Genomic DNA, 22,662 nt, shown 5'->3' on the forward strand with positions numbered 1-22,662 from the left:
GGCAGAGTTCAAGTCCTGAGCTTAATCCTACAGAAATGTTGTGGAAGGACCTGAAGCAAGCAGTTCATGCAAGGAAACCCACCAACATCCCAGAGTTGAAGCAGTTTTGTAAGGAGGAATGGCCTAAAATTCCACCAAGCTGATTGTACAGGACTGATCAACAGTTACCAGAGGAGTTTGTTGAAGTTATTGCTGTAAAAAGGGGTCACACCAGTTACTGAAAGCAAAGGTTCACATACTTTTTCCAACAAATATATGTAATATTGAATCTGTTTTCTCAATAAATAAATGAACAAGTATAATATTTTTGGTGTTATCTATTTAATTGGGTTCTCTCTATCTAGTTTTAGGATTTACATGAAGACGTGATCACATTAATGCAGAAATAGAGAAAATTCTACAGGGTTCACAAACTTTTTAACACCACCATCTTCCACAATTACTTGGATCCAAAGGGGTAGAGGAAGGGTACAAAGAAAATTTACTAGAGACAACAGGAATCAAATGAATTCAACATATGAAGGATGAACAGTCAGAATTTAATACATTTTGGCATAAGGAGCCAATTGCATTGGGATAGAAACAGGCAGAACTTATGCTAATGATCCTGTATACAAGTACTAAATCAGCCTTCAATAACAATTAACTATACTCAAACATGATCACATAATGATCCTACAAATAAATTGATTCAGCATTCTAAAACCACTGGCTGTCACATGCATGTTAAAAGGCATTTTGTGAACAGAAATGTTCAAAGTACATTCACTTGCATATGGACTGATGGCATATGTTCATCCATATTTGGTAAACATGAATATAGACAAAAGGAAGCAATTTATCCAAACTGTGTTTTGCATTGAGAGGTTTAGCTTGCACTGCATACAATAATTAATAACTTACAGTTAAAAGATTAATAAGCAAGACAAAAACATGCATCAGATCACTTTCAATCAAGAGATGAATCACATGCAAATGGCATGGCATACAGAGTAATAAATTCACAAAGAGCACTTGGGTAATATTATTGCACCTGGGTTAGTGAAGGTCCTGGAAAAGGTGGCAACTGCTCAGTGGGTGGAGTGAGAGCCTGTTTTAATTGTTGGTCAAGAGCTTCCGTACTTAACTGTTGCACCTACAAGTAATGAATGGGGAGAGGAGTTGCATCAACTAAGGCCATGTGTGAATGACTTACCAAATATTGGTCTTAAAAGATACTCCCAATATTTCACAAAAAGCAGTATACTCCAAGTTAAAAAAAGGAAGTCGGCGTTTCAAAATACAACATGACATTTAAATAAAGTACAAAACATTCGAAGTATATCCTAGGATACAGCTTTGATGGTTATGATTGTAATTTTTCTACTAGATCACAAACATCATTAACTTGAAAATAAAAGCACTTTATATGATAATTCCACAGGTACACAACTTCAAGAATTCTATTAAATTAGTTTTAAATGTTGCATTTCCTTGCAGGCAGTTTAAAGGAACGAATGGCAGACACCTGAAAATAGGAACCAAGGCTGCCACCTTTTACAGAATGCTGCACAACAAACTAAAATATTTATGTGGTGAAATATTTAATAATGTGAATTATTAGATGAAGAGGTGGAAAGATTTAGTACAATTCAGACTGGCACTGCAATCTCAATAAAGACTTTTAGTGCTTACATAAATTAACTTAAAAACGTTGATGTATTTGAACACTGCACTGTTACTATTCATGCAGTTTCCTGGTTTCACATTCTTACATAAACATTAAATATGCACGTAGTTTTATATGTTCTGGGTTTACTTACGGGTAACCTGCCAAGTGGTGGTTTGGATGGAGGCGTGCCTGGTCGCCCACTGGGCATAGAAGGAACAACTGCTGGATAACTGGAAGGAGTCAAAGGTTGCTGGATAGTTAATGGAAGTCCTGTAGGGCCAAGAGGTAGACTGGAAGGAGGCATGATAGAACCTGTGGTAGCAACTGGGTAGGACGGGACAGTAACTGTTGAAGTCCCCGGGATACCAGTTACTTTGCCTGCAGCAAGTAAACTATCAATTGTAGCAGACTCTGCATTCAATCCCATTTCTAAAGGCGCTGAAATGTGAGGACACCCTCCAGTGCTATGTTCACTGAACAACGATCGAAGCTTTTCATCCAAAGTCTTGATATCATCAATGCCAGTGCCTTTGGTATTTAAATCTATGTCAACTTCAGAATAATGAATATGGGGCTGATTTGGAAGAAAAGCTGTTTGAGGTTGATTATGAATCAGTGTTTGTTGTACAGAAGGAACACTGCAAACAGGTTGTGCAGATACTGTGCCAGGTACAGAGATCTGGGTTGCCAGAGGCACAGAAACACCCACGGGATGAGGTAGAGTAACATTTTGTGCACTAATGGTTTGCACCACAATAGACTGGCTCACAGGAGTCTGGGTGTCACAAGTGGGTGGTAAGGATGGCGGTGATGCAGAGACTGCCAGAGTCATGCCACTACCTTCTATCTGCTGATCTTCAGCTTGGGTTGTACTGCACAAAATCTCTGTCTGGCTCTGTAATGTACTCAGAGGAGCTGACGATTCTGCCAGACTGACCACAGCACCACCACTAAGTTGTTGAGAAGCTTGCACTATCACAGTCTGGGTGAAAGATGGAGAAACTGAAGCTGAAGGCCCACCACTGATTGCAGCTCCTCCAATCAAATGTTGAACAACATGCGATGACAGTGGTGGAGACACTGAACTTGGAGCAGAAACACTTGCAGCAGAGCCTCCAATTATTTGCAGACTTATCTGGGATGATTGTGGTGGAGATATACAAGTTGGAATGCTTACATTGGCAGAAATGCCACCAACTGACTGCTGAGCTGGCTGCGAGGCTGGAGGCAGCAAAGTAGTGTTAGAGACAATTACACCAGCAATGGTTTCATTAGTTAACTGCTCATCTGATTGTGACTGAATACTTTGCACGTTGGCTTGAGGTGCAGAACTAGCAGCTACGACAGTAGCAGGTCCTGAGGATGTCACCACTGTTTGTGTATTAATTCCTTGGCTGACACTAGCCATTTCTGGAGCTACCATAGAAAATGGTGGAATGGTTTGGCTGAAGATAGGTGGGGCAGTACTAGGGCCCTCTTGAAAAGGTTTGTGCTTTAAATCTGAAAAGGCTTGTTGCAAACTCACTGACGAAGCCGAGTGTGACAGGTTTAGATTGTGACTATGGGAAACAGCTGTAAAACAAAAAAAAAAATCAGTTAGCATAGGATGTCATCTGATTCCTTCTAAGCACAGCTATTTTTCCAAAATGATTTAGTGCTTTCCCGGTACATATGACGAATAAACTCTTCTCCGGCTTCCAGCTGGGTACAGGTATCAATTTTAATCGACGTTTCATTGACAAACTCTGCCATCTTCTTCAGGGATTATGCCTAGGCATGTCTAGCCTGGTGGTATATATAACCCTGTTACCCATCCCATCCGATTGGTTAGTCCTCATCCAATCAGGTTTCCATTGTCCCACCTTGTTTACAATTAAATTCTAGTTCTTACTTAGAGTGTGACCTTTGTCTTTGTTAAAATTTGCTTTCTCTAGTTTTATTTCAATGGCTTCCTTCACCAGGTGGTTCCAAAAGCCATTGTTTTGTGCCATCAAAGTCAATCCTATGGCTATTGTGAATGCAACGTTCTGCTACTACTGATCTCTCTGGTTAACCCAAATGGAAACACGTCCTGTGCTTCTTGATGCAGGTTTTCACTGTGCGTCCCACCTGGCCGAAATGCGCTGCTCCGCATTCACAGGGAATCCTGTAAGTGCCAACCATCCTGAGTCCCAGGTCATCTTTGACCTGCATAAACTAATTTGAGCTTCCTTACAGGATTATGAGTGGTATTAATCCTGTATTTCTTCAGGATCCTGGCAATCCTTCCATAGGGAAGACAGAAAGTAACGACAGGTTCCTCCTCATTGTTAGGTTTCCTGTTTTTTTCCGTTGGTATTTTTAAGGGCCTGATTTTAGCCATTTTGTAAGAAAATTTTGCGTAATCAGCTTATTTCCTTGTGGAGACCTCCAGGTCCAAAATAGTTTTCGCATGGTTAATCAAAGTAGAAGGTTACCGGCTCCCGAAGACACACAAGGAGGATTTTCCCAAGGCCTATAGTCAGTGCGATAGATTCTCTGACTTACTACCTCACTAAGCATTTACAACCATCCTGTCTCCCTTTGTTGGGACGGACGACGGCATATATATACCACCAGACTAGACATGCCCAAGCATCATCCCTGATGAAGATGGCAGAGTAGGTCATCAAAACGTCAGTTAAAATTGATACTTATGCCCGGCTGGAAGCCCAAGTTTATTCAACACTATTTAAATGTTTCTATAATTTAAAGAACTACAGCTCTAAACATGTTGATTTCTCTGCCTATGGAAATGTTTCCTAAACGATTGACTGGGATGGGATATCTTGTGGTGTTCTTTACAAGCTAAAACCCCTAAATGCAACACACAATCTGCTGGAGGAACACAGTAGGTTGGGCGGTATCAATGGAGGGAAATAGACAGTTGATATTTTTTCCGATGACACTGGACCAGTTCAGATGAAAGGTCTTGATTTGAAACTTCAATCAGAGTATTTGGAAGCCACAAGAATTTTGGAACTAGGAAGCAGAGAAAACTAATACTTGAAGCACAGAAATTGTAATATCATGTAATCAGGTACAATTAATATTGAAAAGGGAAATATTGCACTTTCAGATAACCCATCAGGATCACCACCAGGCAAATAAAATGTGTCTATAAATAATTTCATGTCTTTTAAAGGTCACTTCCACCAATCCTGGCAGCATTTTCTCCATTTTTACTCTTCTGAAATCCTTCAACATTCTAAAAGCAATCAAATCTTGATTTATTGCTCTAGTTACAACATAGTACCTCCAGTTCACATTATTCAAGTTTCTCATCCCCAGTACCATGCTACCTAGTTAATTCTGCAGTTTTGATATTCATCTAAAAGGGAGTTAGATTGAATTATACACAATACTCTAATTAAAAAATGTGCAGTGTTTTTCCTTTAAGCTTCTTAGTTTTATAATCAATTTTCTGTATCACTAAAACAAAGAATCCTGCAAGTTCCACGTTCATGTCATCTCGAAAACTACTGCTTAGGTTAAATTATCACAATATTCTTACCAAAAGGTTTACTTTCCACTTCCACTTGTCAATTTCCATAAGGCCATTTCACTAACCTGTTCATATCCCCCTGATATATATTTGAAATTTATGATCCTCTGCCATATTACTTACTGCACGAGAATCTCATATTACCAGCAAACAATGAAATATTCCTTTCAAGGCAAATAATAATCCTGCAAAGAACAATGCTGTGCATGTATTTCCTTACACCCAGGGAAAAAAACAAAGAGGAAGGTGGGGAAGAAAGAGCGACACATTCAGCACAGTTCTCTATCCAAAACCCAACGTTAGACCCACAATACCATTGTTCTGTACATGCCCTTGTTGTGAACAAGTCAATGCACATCAATTGCAACCTGCTCAAATGAAATCAAGTTAATTTAGAAACTTGCTCTTACAGATCTACATCAGCATTCTCTTATTAGCCCAGTTAACTTGGTTCCATAATTTTCATTAATGACTCCTTGGAGATAATATTGTAATCATAAAAAAGTCTGGCTGAAGGATACAGTCATGGTGCAGCAGTTAAATTCCAAGCTAATAATCCTAAAACCAGAGTAAAATGACAATATGACAGCCGTGCAATGTATATGCAGTTAATATTCTTAAACTTATATTTTTAAAAAATCAATCATTCTTTGTAATAATGACCACAAAAATGGTCAACTGGTTTGCCTCAGGTTCACTAACATTTTTCAGGGAGAAAAACTGCCACCCTTCACTGATATTACTCCAGATCCACTCATGTGACTTGACTCAAGTGCCCTCTGAAACTGCCTGGAAAAATCAGATCTACCATTACAATGAAGAGAAAATTAAAACTTGACAGATCACTTTACACTAACTTATCCACAGAATTCGACTCTGCAAAGTTATTCCTAGTGCAATCAACTTTGCCAAGTACTCCTTGCAAACAGCTGGAGTGTCTCATAAATCAAGCAACAAATTGATGTGGTAATTGATACTCACTGAATCATACCTGGCAATGTACTAGATTCCTGCATCACAATCCCCAAGTACATCCTGTGTCACCAACAGGATACATCCACTGTCAGTGAAAGGACATAATCCATGAATTCTCATGACATTTGTCCTCTTCTGAACATGCTTTCAACACAACCCTGTGTACCATCCAGTTCTTTTTCAGTTTCCTTCTTATCACAGGCAATCTTTATGTTCTCTCTGCTGCCCCACTGCTATTTAAAACACTGAATTTCTAACTTCTCCCAATTCTGATGAAAGGTCTTTGACCCAAAATGTTAACTTTCTATCGCCAACAAACTTTTCTTTTTTTTTCCATTTATCCATACTTTTTTAGCTTCCTTTAGTTTTTCCTTCTGCCAACCAGAAAGTCTGTAGCTCATAACATACAGAATAAGAAAAGTAGACTATTTTAACACTTCCCCACTCCTACGTAATCAATTTAGTTTACATCCTATATATTTCTAGTTTAACTCTGGGATTAAAATAGGATTACTCTAAATGGCTGGATAAATATTGATGCAGACTTCAAAGGCTGAAGGGTCTCTTTCCATGACTCTACAGAAAACCAGTTTTTTTCCCTCCTCATTTGTCCTTTTGCAACATTACATTCCACAACTGTATTAATGTTCATTCTCTGGATTTAATCATGCTTCCAATTGTTCCACCAGTTCAGAGTTTCCATTATAAAGATCTCAGTTCCAATATTTTATTTATGGTCACGATTTTTTTTGAGTTCTGTAAGCAATCCACTTAACTTCTACACCAAGGTCTACCTCAAATCAGATTTTGTTTTTTTCTTGGCCCTTAAGATTTCAACTACTGCTTTACCTAGAAACAGCTCACCCCTCTTACACTATTTTATTCATGCTGAAAACCTTCCAAGGTATTTGTAAATGAATATACAATACCAGCATCTGCAGTCTTGTGTTGCTATGTAAAAATAAACATTTTCCCCCCCTGTATCAGGCTTCTCATCAACATTTCCTTGGGCAAAGTCTCAACTTTCACCCAAGATTTCCAAATATACCAGTTGAATCCTTTGTCTTTACAAGACTTGCAGGGTGCTAATATTAATACATCTATCATTTATCATTTATTAAATTTAACTATATACTAAGCAAATAAAAAGCATAATATTTATGCATATTTCAGAATGTAATTGCAAGGTTTTCCAACTTGACCATCTCTCAATTTAGCTGCCTTTCTGCTGAAATGTAATTGATTGGTTTTAATTAAAAGGGAATTTTAGAATAAGTCATAGATTTGGAATAAAATTGGCACATTAAAAGAACTAGTGTGCTCATCTTTCATAATGGATTTTCTAACTTCAATTCTACATTAAGTGTGAATTGAACTGCTGCAGCAGCTTATGAATTACGAATTACGAATTATCTCATACCCAGCAAAAAAAACAAAAATTGTATTCCTACCCTTTATCCAATGACAATACCTGTTGAATTTTCTTTAACTGAAGTGACACCCATACTTAATGTTGGTTCTCGTAATCTGCTCTCAGGAACTGGGCTGACAATAAATCGCCTTCCAGCTGAATGCACCACCTGCATTGCAGAGCCTGCTTGTGTACCTAAATGACAATATATCAACACATCAATGTAATTTTAGTGCGATTCCATCACCAATATCCTTCCAAGGTTACATCTATTCTAGGAAGTCCATGGAGATGGCACCACTGAAACAAGTAACATCACTCACCTAACTGAAGTGGTACAGATATTAGAGCTTCTTGTTGCCTGTACATTCCCTCCACAGTCTGCAAAAAAAATGTATTGGGTGTTAATACTGAGCATCTCTGGTCCATTTACCAAAAGCAGAATTTCCCAGTGGCCAACTATAATTCTTATCTCCATTCCAGTTCTGACATGTCAGTCCATAGCCTCCCCTTCTGCCACAACAAACCCACTCTCAAGGTGGAGGAGTAGCACCACATATTTCCTCTTGGTAGCCTCCAACCTGATAGAAGAGCATCGATTTCTCCTTTTGATAATTATTTTTAATGTTTCTTTTTTTTCCTTTTCTCCTCTCCTTTTCCTCTACTCCCCACTCTTATAGTTGCAAGGAAGGGATTGTGAACCCTTTGTAATTACATGGTTTTCTGCATTAATTACTCATGACATGTGGTCTGCTCTTCCTCTAAGTCACAATAATAGACAAACACAATCTGCCTAAAGTAATAACACAAAAGCAAGTGTACTTTTCTTGTCTTTATTGAAAATACTGTTTAATCATTCACAGTCCAGGCTGGAAAAAGTATGTGAACCCTTGTATTTAATAACTGGCAGAACCTCCCTGAGCAGCAAGAACCTCCAAACATTTCCTGTAGCTGCTGATCAGACTTGCACAATGGTGAGGAGGAATTTTAGAACATTTCACCATAAAAAACTGTTTTAGTTCATCATTATTTCTGGGATACCTTGTATGAACAGCCATCTTCAATTCAATTGGATTAAGGTCTGGACTCTGATTTGGCCATTCCAAAACACAAATTTTCTTTTTGATCCATTCTGTTGTTGATTTATTCTTGTGCTTCAGATTGCTGTCCTGTTGCATCATCCAACTTCTATTAAGCTTCAAGTGACGGACCACTACCCAGACACTCTCCTGCAAAATATCTTGATACAATTTTGAATTCATTGTTCCCTCAACTATTGTAAGCTGTCTAGGCCCTGAGGCAGCAAAGCAGCCCCAAATCATGATGCTCTGCCAACCATGCTTCGCTATTGGGATGAGGTTTTGGTGTTGGTGTGTAGTGCCCTTTTCCCTCCAAACATAGCAATGTGCATTTCTGCCAAAGGGTTCAACTTCTGTCTCATCTGTTCACAGAACATTGTCCCAGAAATGTTATAGACCATCCAGGTGGTCTTCTGCAAACTTGAGACATGCAGCAATTTTTTTTTTTTGGAGAGCACTGGTTTCCTCCATGGTGTCCTTCCAAGAACACCATTCTTGTTCAGTGTTTGTCTTATAGTGGACAGATGAACAGAGATTTAACAAGTTCTGGATATTTCTGCAGGTCTTTTGCTGTTACTCTCGGATTCTCTTTCACCTCCTTCAGCATAGCACCTTGTGCTCTTGGTGTGATCTTTGCAGGACGTCCACTCCAAGGAAGAGTATCCACAGTACTGAATTTCCTCTGTTTGTGGACAATTTCTCTTACTGTGGACCAATGAACATTTAGGTCTTTAGAAATGCTTTTGTAGCCTTTTCCAGCTTCATCCATCTCTACAATTCTTCTTCCAAGGTCCTCTGAAAGTTGCTCTGATTGAGGCACGGTGCACATAAACAGATCTTTCTTGAGAAGAACAGGCTCTGTCAGTAACCTGACTTTATGTGTCTTTTTTATAGGTCAGGGCACCTCTACAACTCACACCTCCAATCTCATCTCATAAATTGGAACAGCTGACACCAAATAGCTTTTGTAGAAGGTGTTACCCCAGAGGTTCACATACTTGTTTTGAACTTAAGGAGACTGTGATTGTTTAAATGGTGAGATGATGAGAAGTACAATTGTCCATGTGTAATTACCTTAGGCGTATTGTGTTTGTCTATTATTGTGACTTAGATGAAGATCAGACTACATTTTATGAGTAATTAATGCAAAAAACCAGGTAATTTCACAAACTTTTTCTTCCTTCTGCACCTCTTTTCCTCACTCATCACTTCGCCCAGTACCCCTCCTTCTTTTATCCCCCCCCCATGGTCCACATCAAATTCTTCCCGCTCAAGCCCTTTATCTTTCCCACCTACCAGACTTCACCAATCACCTTCTAGCTTGTTCTTCTTCCCCTCCTACCATCTTTTTATTCTAGCGTCTACCCCTTTCCCAGACCTGAAGAGTCTTGGCCCAAAACGTTGACTATTTATTCATTTTCATAGATGCTGCCTGACCTACTGAGTTCCTTCAGCATTTTGAATGTGTTAATGCATTTATTTAACACATTACCACTTTAATATCCTGTGAGAACCAGATGCCAAATCTCATTAGCCTCTGTCCATCTGCTCACCTTACTGAAAATGGATAGATGGCAACTGCAGAACTCGTAAATCAGTAAACTGTAGACTGAGCAGATTAGAAACCCACAAGCTTGAGATTATTTACAAGATAGTACGAGAAGCAAGAATTAAGCATGTTAAAATTGCAAGCCAGTATAGTGGATAGGAAAGCAAAGGGCTGAACGTTAATAATTGAAATGCATACAATATTGATTAGTTGGGTATGAAAAAAAAACACACTTCCTATACGACTTCAGAATTTAATACATCCATTCCCTTTCTTAAAAGGACAATTAAATCTGATTCTGCTGCTCATTACAAATCATTCACTGTTTAAAGAATCACATCACTTCTCAGATTAATCCAATGTTTATTGATTTTGTGTCCACAGTTGAGTTTACACTAGTAATATTCAGTTTTCGTTCCTGCTTGAAAGAACAAGTCTATTTTCACTAATCATTTATTTAATTCCGGTAAGATTTTAATAAATCTCCTCTGTCCTCACTAGTTTTCATTATGTGCTGCCAAGAAATACTGATTCTTGGTTAATTGTGCACAAGTCTGGCAGCCAATTACTGAACACAGATGTGCAGTTTAGCATAGAATCTGCATTCCTCTTCAGTATCTTGCACAAAAATTGCATTTCTAAACCTGAGTCCCCATGCAAATTAACACAGGTGTGATGTACTTTATTGATAGACAAACTCTAAATGCGCCACAGTTAAGTTAAATCTTGGCTATTTTAGTCCAAGTATCCTTTTCCATCATGTCTTATTTACTGCCGTGAATTTCTCTGGCCTCAAGCATAGAGTCTCAATCATTCAGATTCTAATTGGTATTCTAATTGTACTTTAAAATATATCAACAAAAACCTTGAATGTAAACACAAGAAAATCTTACACTTATCCAGTTCAAAAAGATCTTGAAATTAGATACAAAATAGCAAATTTTCATTATTCACTATTGGTAGTGATTTCTGGTCTTTCAAAATCTGATGTATGACTTTTAAAAGGTTAAGAAAAATTAAAGAGGTAGAGAGCAAGATAACAGAATGCTGTGATATGCTGTTAGAGGGATGTTAACAATTTGTACATTACATGCCAGTCTAAATGCCTCTTAAACACTACCATCTACTAGACTGACACAATCATGAAGTCAGAATGCCAGCAGCTCTATTTCATTAGCTTTAGATTTGGTATATCACTAAAGACTCCTGCAAATTTCTATATCTGTACAGTGGAAAGCAATCTACAAACCCATGAACACAAGTTTATTATTTATTGTTGGCATTTTTTATTTTATTATTTATTGTAAGTTTGCCTTTGCACTATACTACTGCTGTAAAGTAATAAATTTCATGTCACTTAAGACAGGTAATAAAGATGATTCTGATTCTCAGCATTTATACACATTGTCCCGGTAGATAAAGAAAAATATGCCGCATGCCTTCTTTACTACTGTAAATACATATGTCACCACTTTGAGGGAGCTATGAATTTTTAACCCAAGATCTCTCTATTCATCAATGAGGCTAAGGGTTCTGCAGTTTACTGTACACTCTCCTCTTGGACTTGACCTCCCAAAGTGAAACATGTAACACTTGTCCTGATTAAACTCCATCTGCCATTTCTCTGCCCATATTTCTAGCTAGTCTACATGCAGCTGACTCCTTTGACAATCTTCCTAATTTTTCACAACTCCACCAATTACATGCATTATCGGCAAGCTTACTAATCACCCCAGCTATATTTTAGTTCAAGTTACTTATATATGATCACAGAGAATCCAACATCAATTCTTGCAGAACACTGCAGGTCAAATCCTTCTGCGAAGCATAACCTCCTGTGCACAAAGACATGCTGCCCATCTCCACAAAGATTTTCCACATGCGTGTAGATAATATTCCTAAGAATCTTCTCCAATAATTTTCCTACCACAGTTACAAGGCTCGTTGCCATATAATGCTACAATTCCAGTTTGTCTTTTTCTAAAATCCAAGTATAATGTGTACAGACAGACCAGCATAGATGCTTTAAAGTTGAATGGTTTCAAATAAAAAGAGAAGTATTCAATAGCATACCTGTGCTTGACTAAAGCAAACATCAACCTGGGTTTTTACAGTCTCCAATCCTTGATCACCTTCTGGTTCCCCACTTGGATCTTCACTCAGCATTTCATCAGCCTTTTCAATAATTTCCCGTACTTGGTCAATAAATGATTCCCTCTCCGTCTCCAGGATAAATTCATTATGAACCTATATCAGGAAAGACAACAGATGACTTTCTAATGACGATCTAATGTGATCAAGTCTGATTCAACTGTATTCTTGGAACACAAGTCTGCAATTGGTGTTAGTGTAGGAAATACAGTAAAAGCAAGTCACTTTCATACATTTGCCAAGTAAATCAACACTTTCAATGCAAATCATTATACAAGACTGTGCTAAGTCCAATTTGAACAAACTATAGTGAAGATGGATCCATAAAATCTTAGCAGTAAAAAGCAACACATTCCCACTGCATCAAAGTTTGCTGGAAGATTTGTCCGAGCTCTTCCCTTTCTTTTCCTCTATCCCTTGCTTTCAACTACCACCCACACGACTCTGCACCTATTAAACCTTTGAAGGTCCTGATGAATTTCCTTTCACCACTGTTCAAAGTATACTCCACACAAGATGTTAAAAACAAGAGCCATGGCCGAGCCTTTCATTGTTTTGCTAATCATCGTACAGCTGTTCTGGCTAGTACCATCCTTTCTCCTGCTGGGAAACAATTTCTTACAATTTCTACAAACCTGCCTGTCCAGGTAGACCCATTGTTTTAGCTTGCTCCTGCCCCACCAAACTCATTTCTGCATACTTCAACACTGTTTTATTCCCCCTTGTTCAATCCCTTCCCACTTATGTTCGTGACACTTCTCATGCTCTGAATTTTTTCAATGATTTTAAGTTCCCTGGCCCCCACCGCTTTATTTTCACTATGGATGTCCAGTCCCTATATACCTCCATCCCCCACCAGGAAGGTCCCAAAGCTCTCCACTTCTTTTTGGATTCCGGACCTAACCAGTTCCCCTCTACTACCACTCTCCTCTGTCTAGCGGAATTAGTCCTTACCCTTAATAATTTCTCCTTTGGCTCCTCCCAATTCCTCCAGACTAAAGGTGTAGGCATGGGCACCCATATGGGTCCCAGCTATGCCTGCCTTTTTGTTGGCTTTGTGGAACAATCCATGTTCCAAGCCTATACTGGTAGCCGTCCCCCACTTTTCCTTAGCTACATCGACGACTGCATTGGCGCTGCTTCCTGCACGCATGCTGAGCTCATTGACTTCATTAACTTTGCTTCCAACTTTCACCCTGCCCTCAAATTTACCTGGTCCATTTCCAACACCTCCCTCCCCTTTCTTGATCTTTCTGTCTCTATCTCTGGAGACAGCTTATCTACTGATGTCTACTATAAGCCTACGGACTCTCACAGCTACCTGGACTATTCCTCTTCCCACCCTATCTCTTGCAAAAATGCCATCCCCTTCTCGCAATTCCTCCATCTCCGCAGCATCTGCTCTCAGGATGAGGCTTTTCATTCAGAATCAGAATCAGAATCCTTTATTATTGCCAAGTATGCGGACACATACAGGGAACTTGATGCCAGTTTCCCTGAGTTTTCACTGTACAGAATCAAAAAGCAAACAATAGTGCAAATAATCGTGAACTATATACAATGAGGTGTACCTGTGTATGTATGGGTGGACTTGGTTTATAATAGACTAAAATTCAAGTGTTCATAAGACTGATGGCATACGGAAAGAAACTGTTCTTGTACCTATTTGTCCTGGCATACAGTGATTTAAAGCGCCTACCAGAAGGAAGGAATTGGAACAGATGATGTCCAGGGTGTGATGGGTCTACAATGATGCTGCTTGCTCGCTTCCTGACTCTAGATGCATATAAGTCCTGGATCGAGGGCAGCTTCACACCAATAATCCTTTCCGCAGCCCTGACGGTTCTTTGGAGTCTATTCTTGTCTTGATTGGTAGCTGATCCAAACCAGACAGTGATGGACGAACAGAGAACAGACTGGATTATTCCCGAGTAGAATTGAATCAGCAGCTCCTGAGGCAGGTTGTACTTCCTGAGTTGACGTAGGAAATACAACCTCTGCTGAGCCTTCCAGGATGAAGGCGATGTCTTCCTTTTTTAAAGAAAGGGGCTTCCCTTCCTCCACCATCAACTCTGCTCTCAAACGCATCTCTCCCATTTCACACACATCTGCTCTCACCCCATCCTCCCGCCACCCCACTAAGGATAGTGCCCCTTGTCCTCACCTACCACCCCACCAGCCTCCAGGTCCAACATATAATTCTCTGTAACTACCACCACCTCCAACGAGATCCCACCACCAAGCTCTTCTTTCCCTCCCCGCCTTTCTGCTTTCCGCAGGGATCGCTCCCCACGCGACTCCCTTGTCCATTCGTCCCCACCATCCCTTCCCACCGATCTCCCTCCCGGCACTTATCCTTGTAAGCGAAACAAGTGCTACACATGCCCTTAGACCTCCTCCCTTACCACCATTCAGGGCCCCAGACAGTCCTTCCAGGTGAGGCGACATTTCACCTGTGAGTCGGCTGGGGTGATATACTGCATCCGGTGCTCCCGGTGCGGCCTTCTATATATTGGTGAGACCCAACGCAGACTGGGAGACCGTTTCACTGAACACCTATGCTCTGTCCACCAGAGAAAGCAGGATCTCCCAGTGGCCACACATTTTAATTCCATGTCCCATTCCCATTTTGATATGTCCATCCATGGCCTCCTCTACTGTCAAAATGAAGCCACACTCAGGTTGGAGGAACAACACCTTGTATTCCGTCTGGGTAGCCTCCAACCTGATGGCATGAACACTGACTTCTCTAACTTCTGTTAATGCCCCTCCTCCCCTTCTTACCCCATCCCTTATTTTTTTCCCCCTTTCTTTCTCTTTTTTTCTCTCTCTGTCCCTCTCACTATATCTTCCTCTGGTGCTTCCCTCCCCCTTTCTTTCCCCCTAGGCCTCCCATCCCATGATCCTCTCCCTTCTCCAGCTTGTATCCCTTTTGCCAACCAACTTTCCAGCTCTTAGCTCCATCCCTCCCCCTCCTCCTATCTTCTCCTATCATTTCGGATCTCCCCCTCCCACTTTCAAATCTCTTCTTTCAGTTAGTCCTGATGAAGAGTCTCGACCCGAAACGTCGACTGTACCTCTTCCTATAGATGCTGCCTGGCCTGCTGCATTCCACCAGCATTTTGTGTGTGTGTTTCTTACAATTTCCAAGTAGCTTATAAATTTTAATACTTCTACTGAACATTCTCAACATTCTCTCCTTTCAGAACAATTCTAACTTCTCCCATCTCTTCACTGAAGTCCCTGAAACCATATCACAAATACTGGCAATCTCTAAGCTACTTTGTTTCCTTTTCTAAAAGCATACAGTACTATGCAAATACCTTAGGCATATGTAAAAAAAAATCGTGCAAAGATGCTTTCAAAAACAATGAACAGTTTCTAAGCATCAAAAAAATTACCATAAAGAACAGTAAAAACACCAAGAAACTAAACCAAATCAATATATGGTGTGACCTCCCTTTGCCTTCAAAACTGCATCAATTCCCTTAGGTATACTGTCATGCAATTTTATAAGATAATAGGCCGGTAGATTGTTCAAAGCCATCTTGAAGAACTTGCCACAGTTCTTCTGAAAACTTCGGCTATCTTGCCTGTCTCTCCAGGTAGTCCCAGACAGCCTCGATGATGTTGAGATCACATCTCTATGGAGGCCATACCATCTGACAGCATATAAAACCTAAGGCTTGCGCACTATTGCACATGAGCAGATTCCTCCAGAAGTCAGAAATACACAAAAGCTACCAATATCTTATCAGTCTATGTACAATTGTTAAACATCTTTCATTTCAGACCACAAGACATAGGAACAGAATTAGGTCATTAGGCCCATCAAGTTTACACTGCCATTTCATCATGGCTAATGCATTTCCCTCTCAATCCCGTTTTCCTGCCTTCTCCCCAGAACCTTTTATGCCCTATCAACCTCCACCTTAAATAAACCCAATGACCTGGCCTCCACATCCACCTGTGACAACGAATCCTACAGATTCACCACCCTTTGGCAAAAGAAATTCCTCCACATCACCATTCTAACTGTATTTTCATCTATTCTGATGTTGTGCCCTCTGGTCCTGGACTCCCCCACCACAGGACCTCCTCTGAACCCTCTCCAATGTCAGCACATTTTTTCTTAAATAAGGGGCCCAAAAAGGTTCACAATACTCCACTGAGGCCTCATCAGTGCATTATAAAGCCTCAGCATTCTATCCTTGCTTTTATATTCCAGTCCTCTCATACTGAATACAATATAAATGTGCCTTCCTCACCGTCAACTCAACCTGCAAATTAACCTTCAGTGAATCCTGCACAAGGACTCAAGTCCTATTTCACATCAGATTTTGGAATTTTCTCCCCGTTTAGAAAACAGTCTATGCTTTTATTCCTTCCAGCAAAGTGCATGACCATACACTGCATTCTATCTTCCACTTCTTTGCCCAATCTTGTAATCTGTTTAAGTTCTTCTGCAGCCCCCCTGCTTCCTCAACACTATCTACCCCTCCACCTTCTTAAATTTGGCCACAAAGCCATCAATTCCATCATCCAAATCATTAACATATAACATAAAAAGAAGTGGTCCAATACCAACCCTGCAGAATACCACTAGCCACTGGCAGCCAATCAGAAAAGGCTCCCTTTCATTCCCACCCTTTGCCTCCTGCCAATCAGGCAATGCGCCAAACATGCTAATAGCTTTCCTGTAATACCTTTTACCTTGTTAAGCAGCCTCATGTGCTGCACCAGGGTCAAAGGCCTTCTGAAAATCCAAGTACACCACATTCACCAGTTTTCCTTTGTCTATCCTGTTTGTTATTTCCTCAAAGAATTCCAATAGGTTCTTCAGGAAAGATTTATCCCTAAGGAATTCATGCTGACTTTGGCCTATTTTACCATGGCAAACAAGTACCCTGAAACCACATCCTTAACAATAGAGTCCAAATATTCCCAACTAATGAGGTCAAGTTAACTGGCCTATAATTTTGCTTTCTTCCGCCTCCCTCCCTTCTTTAAGAGTGGAGTGACATTTGCAATTTTCCAGTCCTCCAGAACCATGACAGAATCTATTGATTCTCGAGAGATCATAACTGATGCCTCCACGATCTCTTTACCTACCTCTTTCAGAACCCTGGGATGTAGTCCATCTGATCCAGGTGACACTTCAGTTTGCCAAGCACCTTCTCCCGAGTAATAGCAGCTGCATGCACTTCTGCCCAGCATACTGCTAATATCTTCCACAGTGAAGACTGATGCAAAATACTTATTCAGCTCTTCTGCCATTTCCTTGTAACCTACTACTACCTTTCTAGGGTCATTTTATTGCAGTCCCATATCTACTTTTTATATATAAACACACACACACACAAATATATAAACAAACCTTTGCCGTACTCTGAAATTACTGGCTAGCTTACCTTCATATTTCATCCTTTCACCCATTATGGCTTTTATTTTATTTATCCTCTGTTGTTTTTTTAAGTTTCCCAATCCTCTAAGTTCCCAGTAATATTTGCTCTATTAAACTCATTCGTAAGGCCAGTGATGTTGTGGGGATGGAACTGGACTCTCTGACGGTGGTGTCTGAAAAGAGGATGCTGTCCAAGTTGCATGCCATCTTGGACAATGTCTCCCATCCACTACATAATGTACTGGTTGGGCACAGGAGTACATTCAGCCAGAGACTCATTCCACCGAGATACAGCACTGAGTGTCATAGGAAGTCATTCCTGCCTGTGGCCATCAAACTTTACAACTCCTCCCTTGGAGGGTCAGACACCCTGAGCCAATAGGATGGTCCTGGGCTTATTTCCTGGCATAATCTATATATTACTATTTAATTATTTATGGTTTTATTACTATTTAATTATTTATGGTGCAACTGTAACGAAAACCAATTTCCATCGGGATCAATAAAGTATGACTATGACTATGAATATACTCACTCTTTTGCTTCTATGTTGGTTTTTATGGTTCTGACTTCTCGCCTTCAGTATACTACAGTCGGCCCTCCGTATCCGCAGGGGTTTAGATCCAGGACCTCCCGCGGATGCTCAAATCCCGTATATAAAATGGTGTAGTATTTGCATATAACCTACGCACATCCTCCCATATACTTTAAATCATCTCTAGATTACTTATAATACCTAATACAATGGAAATGCTCTGTAAATAGTTGTTACACTGTATTGTTTAGGGAATAAGGACACCTTGGAGGAGGCTCAATAATACTAATGTCAGGATCTGTGCTCAAACGAGGGCTGGAGAGAGAACTTCCGGGTTTTTTTTCAATCCCGATCTGCGGCTGGTTGAATCCGCAGATACGGAACCCACGGATACAGAGGGCCGACTGTATTTCCTTGGGATGTACCTATCCTGCACTTTCCAAATTGTTCCCAGAAACTCCAGCCATTGTTGCTCTGTCATCATCCCAACTAGTGTTTCCTTCCAATCAATTTTGGCCAGCTCTTCTCTCATGCCTCTGTAATTCCCTTTACTCCACTGTAATATTGTACATATGACTTTAGCTTCTCCCTCTCAAATTGCAGGGTGTATTCTATCATTTTATAATAATTTCCTCCTAAGGGTTCTTTTAACTTAAGCTCGCTAATGAAATCTGGTTCATTAAACCAGCGGTCCCCAACCACCAGGCCATGGACCGGTATCGGGCCGCAAAGCGTGTGCTACCAGTCCGCGGGGAAACGATACCAGTCAGCTGCACCTTTCCTCATTCCCTGTCACGCACTGTTAAACTTGAACATAGGGTTGCCAACTGTCCCATATTTGCCGGGACATCCTGTATATTGGGCTAAATTGGTTTGTCCCAGACGGGACCGCCCTTGTCCCGTATTTCCCCGCTAAGGTAGAGCGTTCCTATGAAACTTTTCGTGCCGAAATGGCGTAAAGCAAAGAAGCAATTACCATTAATTTATATGGGAAAAATTTTTGAGTGTTCCCAGACCCAAAATATAACCTACCAAATCATACCAAATAACACATAAAACCTAAAATAACAGTAACATATAGTAAAAGCAGGAATGACATGATAAATACACAGCCTATATAAAGTAGAAATAATGTATGTCGGGAAGATTAAGCCAAAACCGATTTGTGGAGAAAAGAATCGGTACGTACGCGCATGCGCACAGAGGCGCCTGCGCAAGGCTTCATGGTCATGGTAGTCTTTCTCAGGGTATACTCAAGTGTCCCGTATTTGACTGCTACATTTGTCCCTTATTTGGGAGTGAGAAAGTTGGCAACCCTAACTGTAACAGACAAGTTGAGGTGAGTTTAACCTTACTTGAACACCCCCACCCCCCGGTTGGCCGGTCCGCAAGAGTATTGTCAATATTAAACCGGTCCGCGGTGCAAAAAAGGTTGGGGACCCCTGCATTAAACAACACCAAATCTACTGGGCTCAACCACAAGCTGCTCTAAGCCATTCTATATTTTTTTCTCTCCCTCCCTCTCCCAACCAACCAAATTTTCCCAAACTACCTGTGTTTTGAAATCCTCCATTACTATTAAACATTATCCTTTTGACTTGCCTTCTCTATCTCCCATTAAAATTTGTAGCCCACACACTGGCTACTGTTCAAAGGCCTGTATGTAACTCCTATCAGGCTCTTTTTACCCTGGCAGTTACTTAACTCTATCTATAAGGATTCTACATGTTCCAATCCTATGTCGCCTTTAATGACTTGATTTCATTTTTTTTTAAACCAAGAGACATGCCACCCCCTAGCCTACCTTTCTGTTCTTTCAACAAACATTCACCATATAATTAAACTCATGTATTAATCTGGAATACCACGAAGCATTTTACTATTCATCATCAACATGATAATGTGCCATGTCATATGACGTGGGCGATCATGATCTTGGACCATGATTGTTCTTGGTAAATTTTTCTGCACAAGTGGTTTGTCATTGCCTTCTTCTGGGCAGTGTCTTTTCAAGATAGGTGACCCTAGCCATCATCAATACTCTTCAGAGATTGTCTTCCTGGTGTCAGTGATCGCATAAACAGGACTAGTGATATGCACCAGCTACTCATTCAACCACCCACCACCTGCTGCCATGACTTCACGTGACGCTGAAAGGGGGGCTACGCAGGCTAACCTGCAGGCTAACAGAGTGAAGGAGCACTTTACACCTCCTTTTGTAGTGATGTATATCCACCCTACCACCCACATTACTATTACTATCTTCAAAAGTGCAAATTCAAATACTTTTCTAATAAAAATGTTAGTCAACGATTGTCAAAATTCAAGCAAGTAATTTGTTTACTTACCATAATAGATGCTATCTCTACTGGATTGTCACCATCCAAATCAAATTTAAAGGTAACCATTTTCCGATTGTGTGTTTCCAACTGACATTCCACAACCCGATCTCCTTTATTTGAAACCTTTAAAAAAATGGAATTTTGTATGTTATATGGCAAAATTTTAACGGTGAAAAATCACTGCTGTCTCTTCAGCTTAAAACACCAATTCTTAAAACCGTTATTTCAACAAAACTACCTAAAACTACCTTAACAGATGCTTACATTAAGAATTCGTAACTTTGGTCTGGATGATTTTTCATGACGTGAACGACTCCTCACAGATTTGCGATAATGCCGTTTTGCTGATCTCCCTTCATGTCTCCCACTTGCTGGAAGGCCGTCATTTCCTCCACCTGCTGGAAGGCCTTCATTTCCATCACTCATCCCCGAAGCAACATCAGAGTGAGCACTTAAAAATAAAATCACAAAACAGACATTTCTACTACATGATTTTGCAAGTATTTTGAAATTTAATATACACAATATAGATTAATATCTGAATATATGTGATCGAGATGATTTTATCAGGTGACTGTCTTATTTAAGCATTCATGCCAAAGCTTAAAGTTATTAATTTTCCTTGTTTCTTTACTAGCATGGGTAGAAGACTGGTTGACTGGCAGGAAGCAAAGAGTGGGAATAAAAGGGGTCTTATCTGGTTGGCTGCCAGTGACTGGTGGTGTTTCACAGGGATCGGTGTTGGGACCACTTCTTTTAAACATTATACATCAATGATTTGGATGTCAGAATAGATGACTTTGTGGCCAGGTTTGCAGGCGATACAAAAGATAGGTGGCGAGGCAAGCTGTGTTGAGGAATCTGCAGAAGGACTTTGACAGATTGGGAGAATGGGCAAAAAAGTGGCAGATGGAATATAGGAAGTATATGGTCATGCACTTTAGTAGAAGGAATAAAGGGGTGGAAAACTTTCTAAACGGGGAGCAAATTCAAAAATCAGAAGTGCAAGTAGATTTAAGAGTTCTCGTGCAGGATTCCCTAAAGGTTAACTTGCAAGTTGAGTTGGTAATAAGGATAGTAAATGCAATGCTAGCATTCATTTTGAGAGGACTAGAATATAACAGTAAGAATGTGATGCTGAGGCTTTATAAGGCATTGGTCAGATCACACCAAGTATTGTGAACAGTTTTGGGCCCCTTATCAAAGAAAATAAGTGCTAGCATTGGAAAGGGTCCAGAAGAGACTCACAAGAATGATTCTGGGAATGAAAGGATTAACATATGATGGGTGTTTGATGCCTCTGGGCCTGTACTCGCTGGAGCTTAGAAGAATGGGGGGGGGGGGGAATCTCATTGAAATCTAATGAATATTGAAAGGCCTAGATAGAGTGGGTGTGGAGGAAATTATTCCTATAGTGGAAGAGTCAAGGACCAGAGGGCACAGCCTCAGAGGGGCATTCATTTACAGCAGAGATGAGGAGCAATTTCTTTAGCCAGAGCTGTTGAATCTGTGGAATTCAGTGCATCAGACTGCTGTGGAGGCCAAGTCATGGGGTAGATTTAAAGTAGAGGTTCATAGGTTCTTGATTAGATAAAACAGCAAAGGTCACGGGGAGAAGGCAGAAGAATGGATTTGAGAAGGCTAATAAATCAGCCATGATGGAATGGCAGAGCAGACTCGATGGGCTGAACTACCCAAGTCTGCTCCTTGGTCTTATGGCTTTATGATCTTCTTGTTAGACTTTCCTGTACTTACTTTGTTCTGATTTATTTTGACAATTTTACCAATGCATTTTTCTCTTGCCATTGTATAGATTCCTGGTTGGTATTTGATAACACAGTATCAAACGCCCACCTTTATCACTCGTGGTGTTATATGACATACAGGTCACTGATAACACCAGAATTCATTACCCACCCAATATTGTCTCTGATCTGAAAGCAGATAAGAGTCAATCACATTGGTGGGTATAGAATCATGGATAGGCCAGATTGAGCAAGGATGGCTGATTTACTTCTCTTTAATAGATTAGTGAACCTGAT

General features: G+C 40.3%; 1 protein-coding gene across 11 annotated transcripts in view; it reads right to left on the bottom strand.

The window, feature by feature from the left end:
- LOC140202656 (serine/threonine-protein kinase WNK1-like) overlaps positions 1-22,662 on the bottom strand; it is a 160,689-nt gene that overhangs the window by 42,395 nt on the left and 95,632 nt on the right. For 10 of the 11 annotated variants that reach the window (XM_072267781.1, XM_072267780.1, XM_072267783.1 and 7 more), the window contains 7 exons: positions 20,885-21,071; positions 20,627-20,743; positions 12,262-12,435; positions 7,884-7,941; positions 7,621-7,755; positions 1,803-3,223; positions 1,034-1,135 (listed from right to left, as the gene is read on the bottom strand). In XM_072267781.1, the coding sequence (XP_072123882.1) occupies positions 1,034-1,135; positions 1,803-3,223; positions 7,621-7,755; positions 7,884-7,941; positions 12,262-12,435; positions 20,627-20,743; positions 20,885-21,071 (2,194 nt within the window). The remainder of the gene's footprint in view (positions 1-1,033; positions 1,136-1,802; positions 3,224-7,620; positions 7,756-7,883; positions 7,942-12,261; positions 12,436-20,626; positions 20,744-20,884; positions 21,072-22,662) is intronic. The other variant, XM_072267777.1, reaches the window with a different exon arrangement.

Source organism: Mobula birostris, chromosome 9, assembly GCF_030028105.1.
Source record: "Mobula birostris isolate sMobBir1 chromosome 9, sMobBir1.hap1, whole genome shotgun sequence".
Lineage (NCBI taxonomy): Eukaryota > Metazoa > Chordata > Chondrichthyes > Myliobatiformes > Myliobatidae > Mobula > Mobula birostris.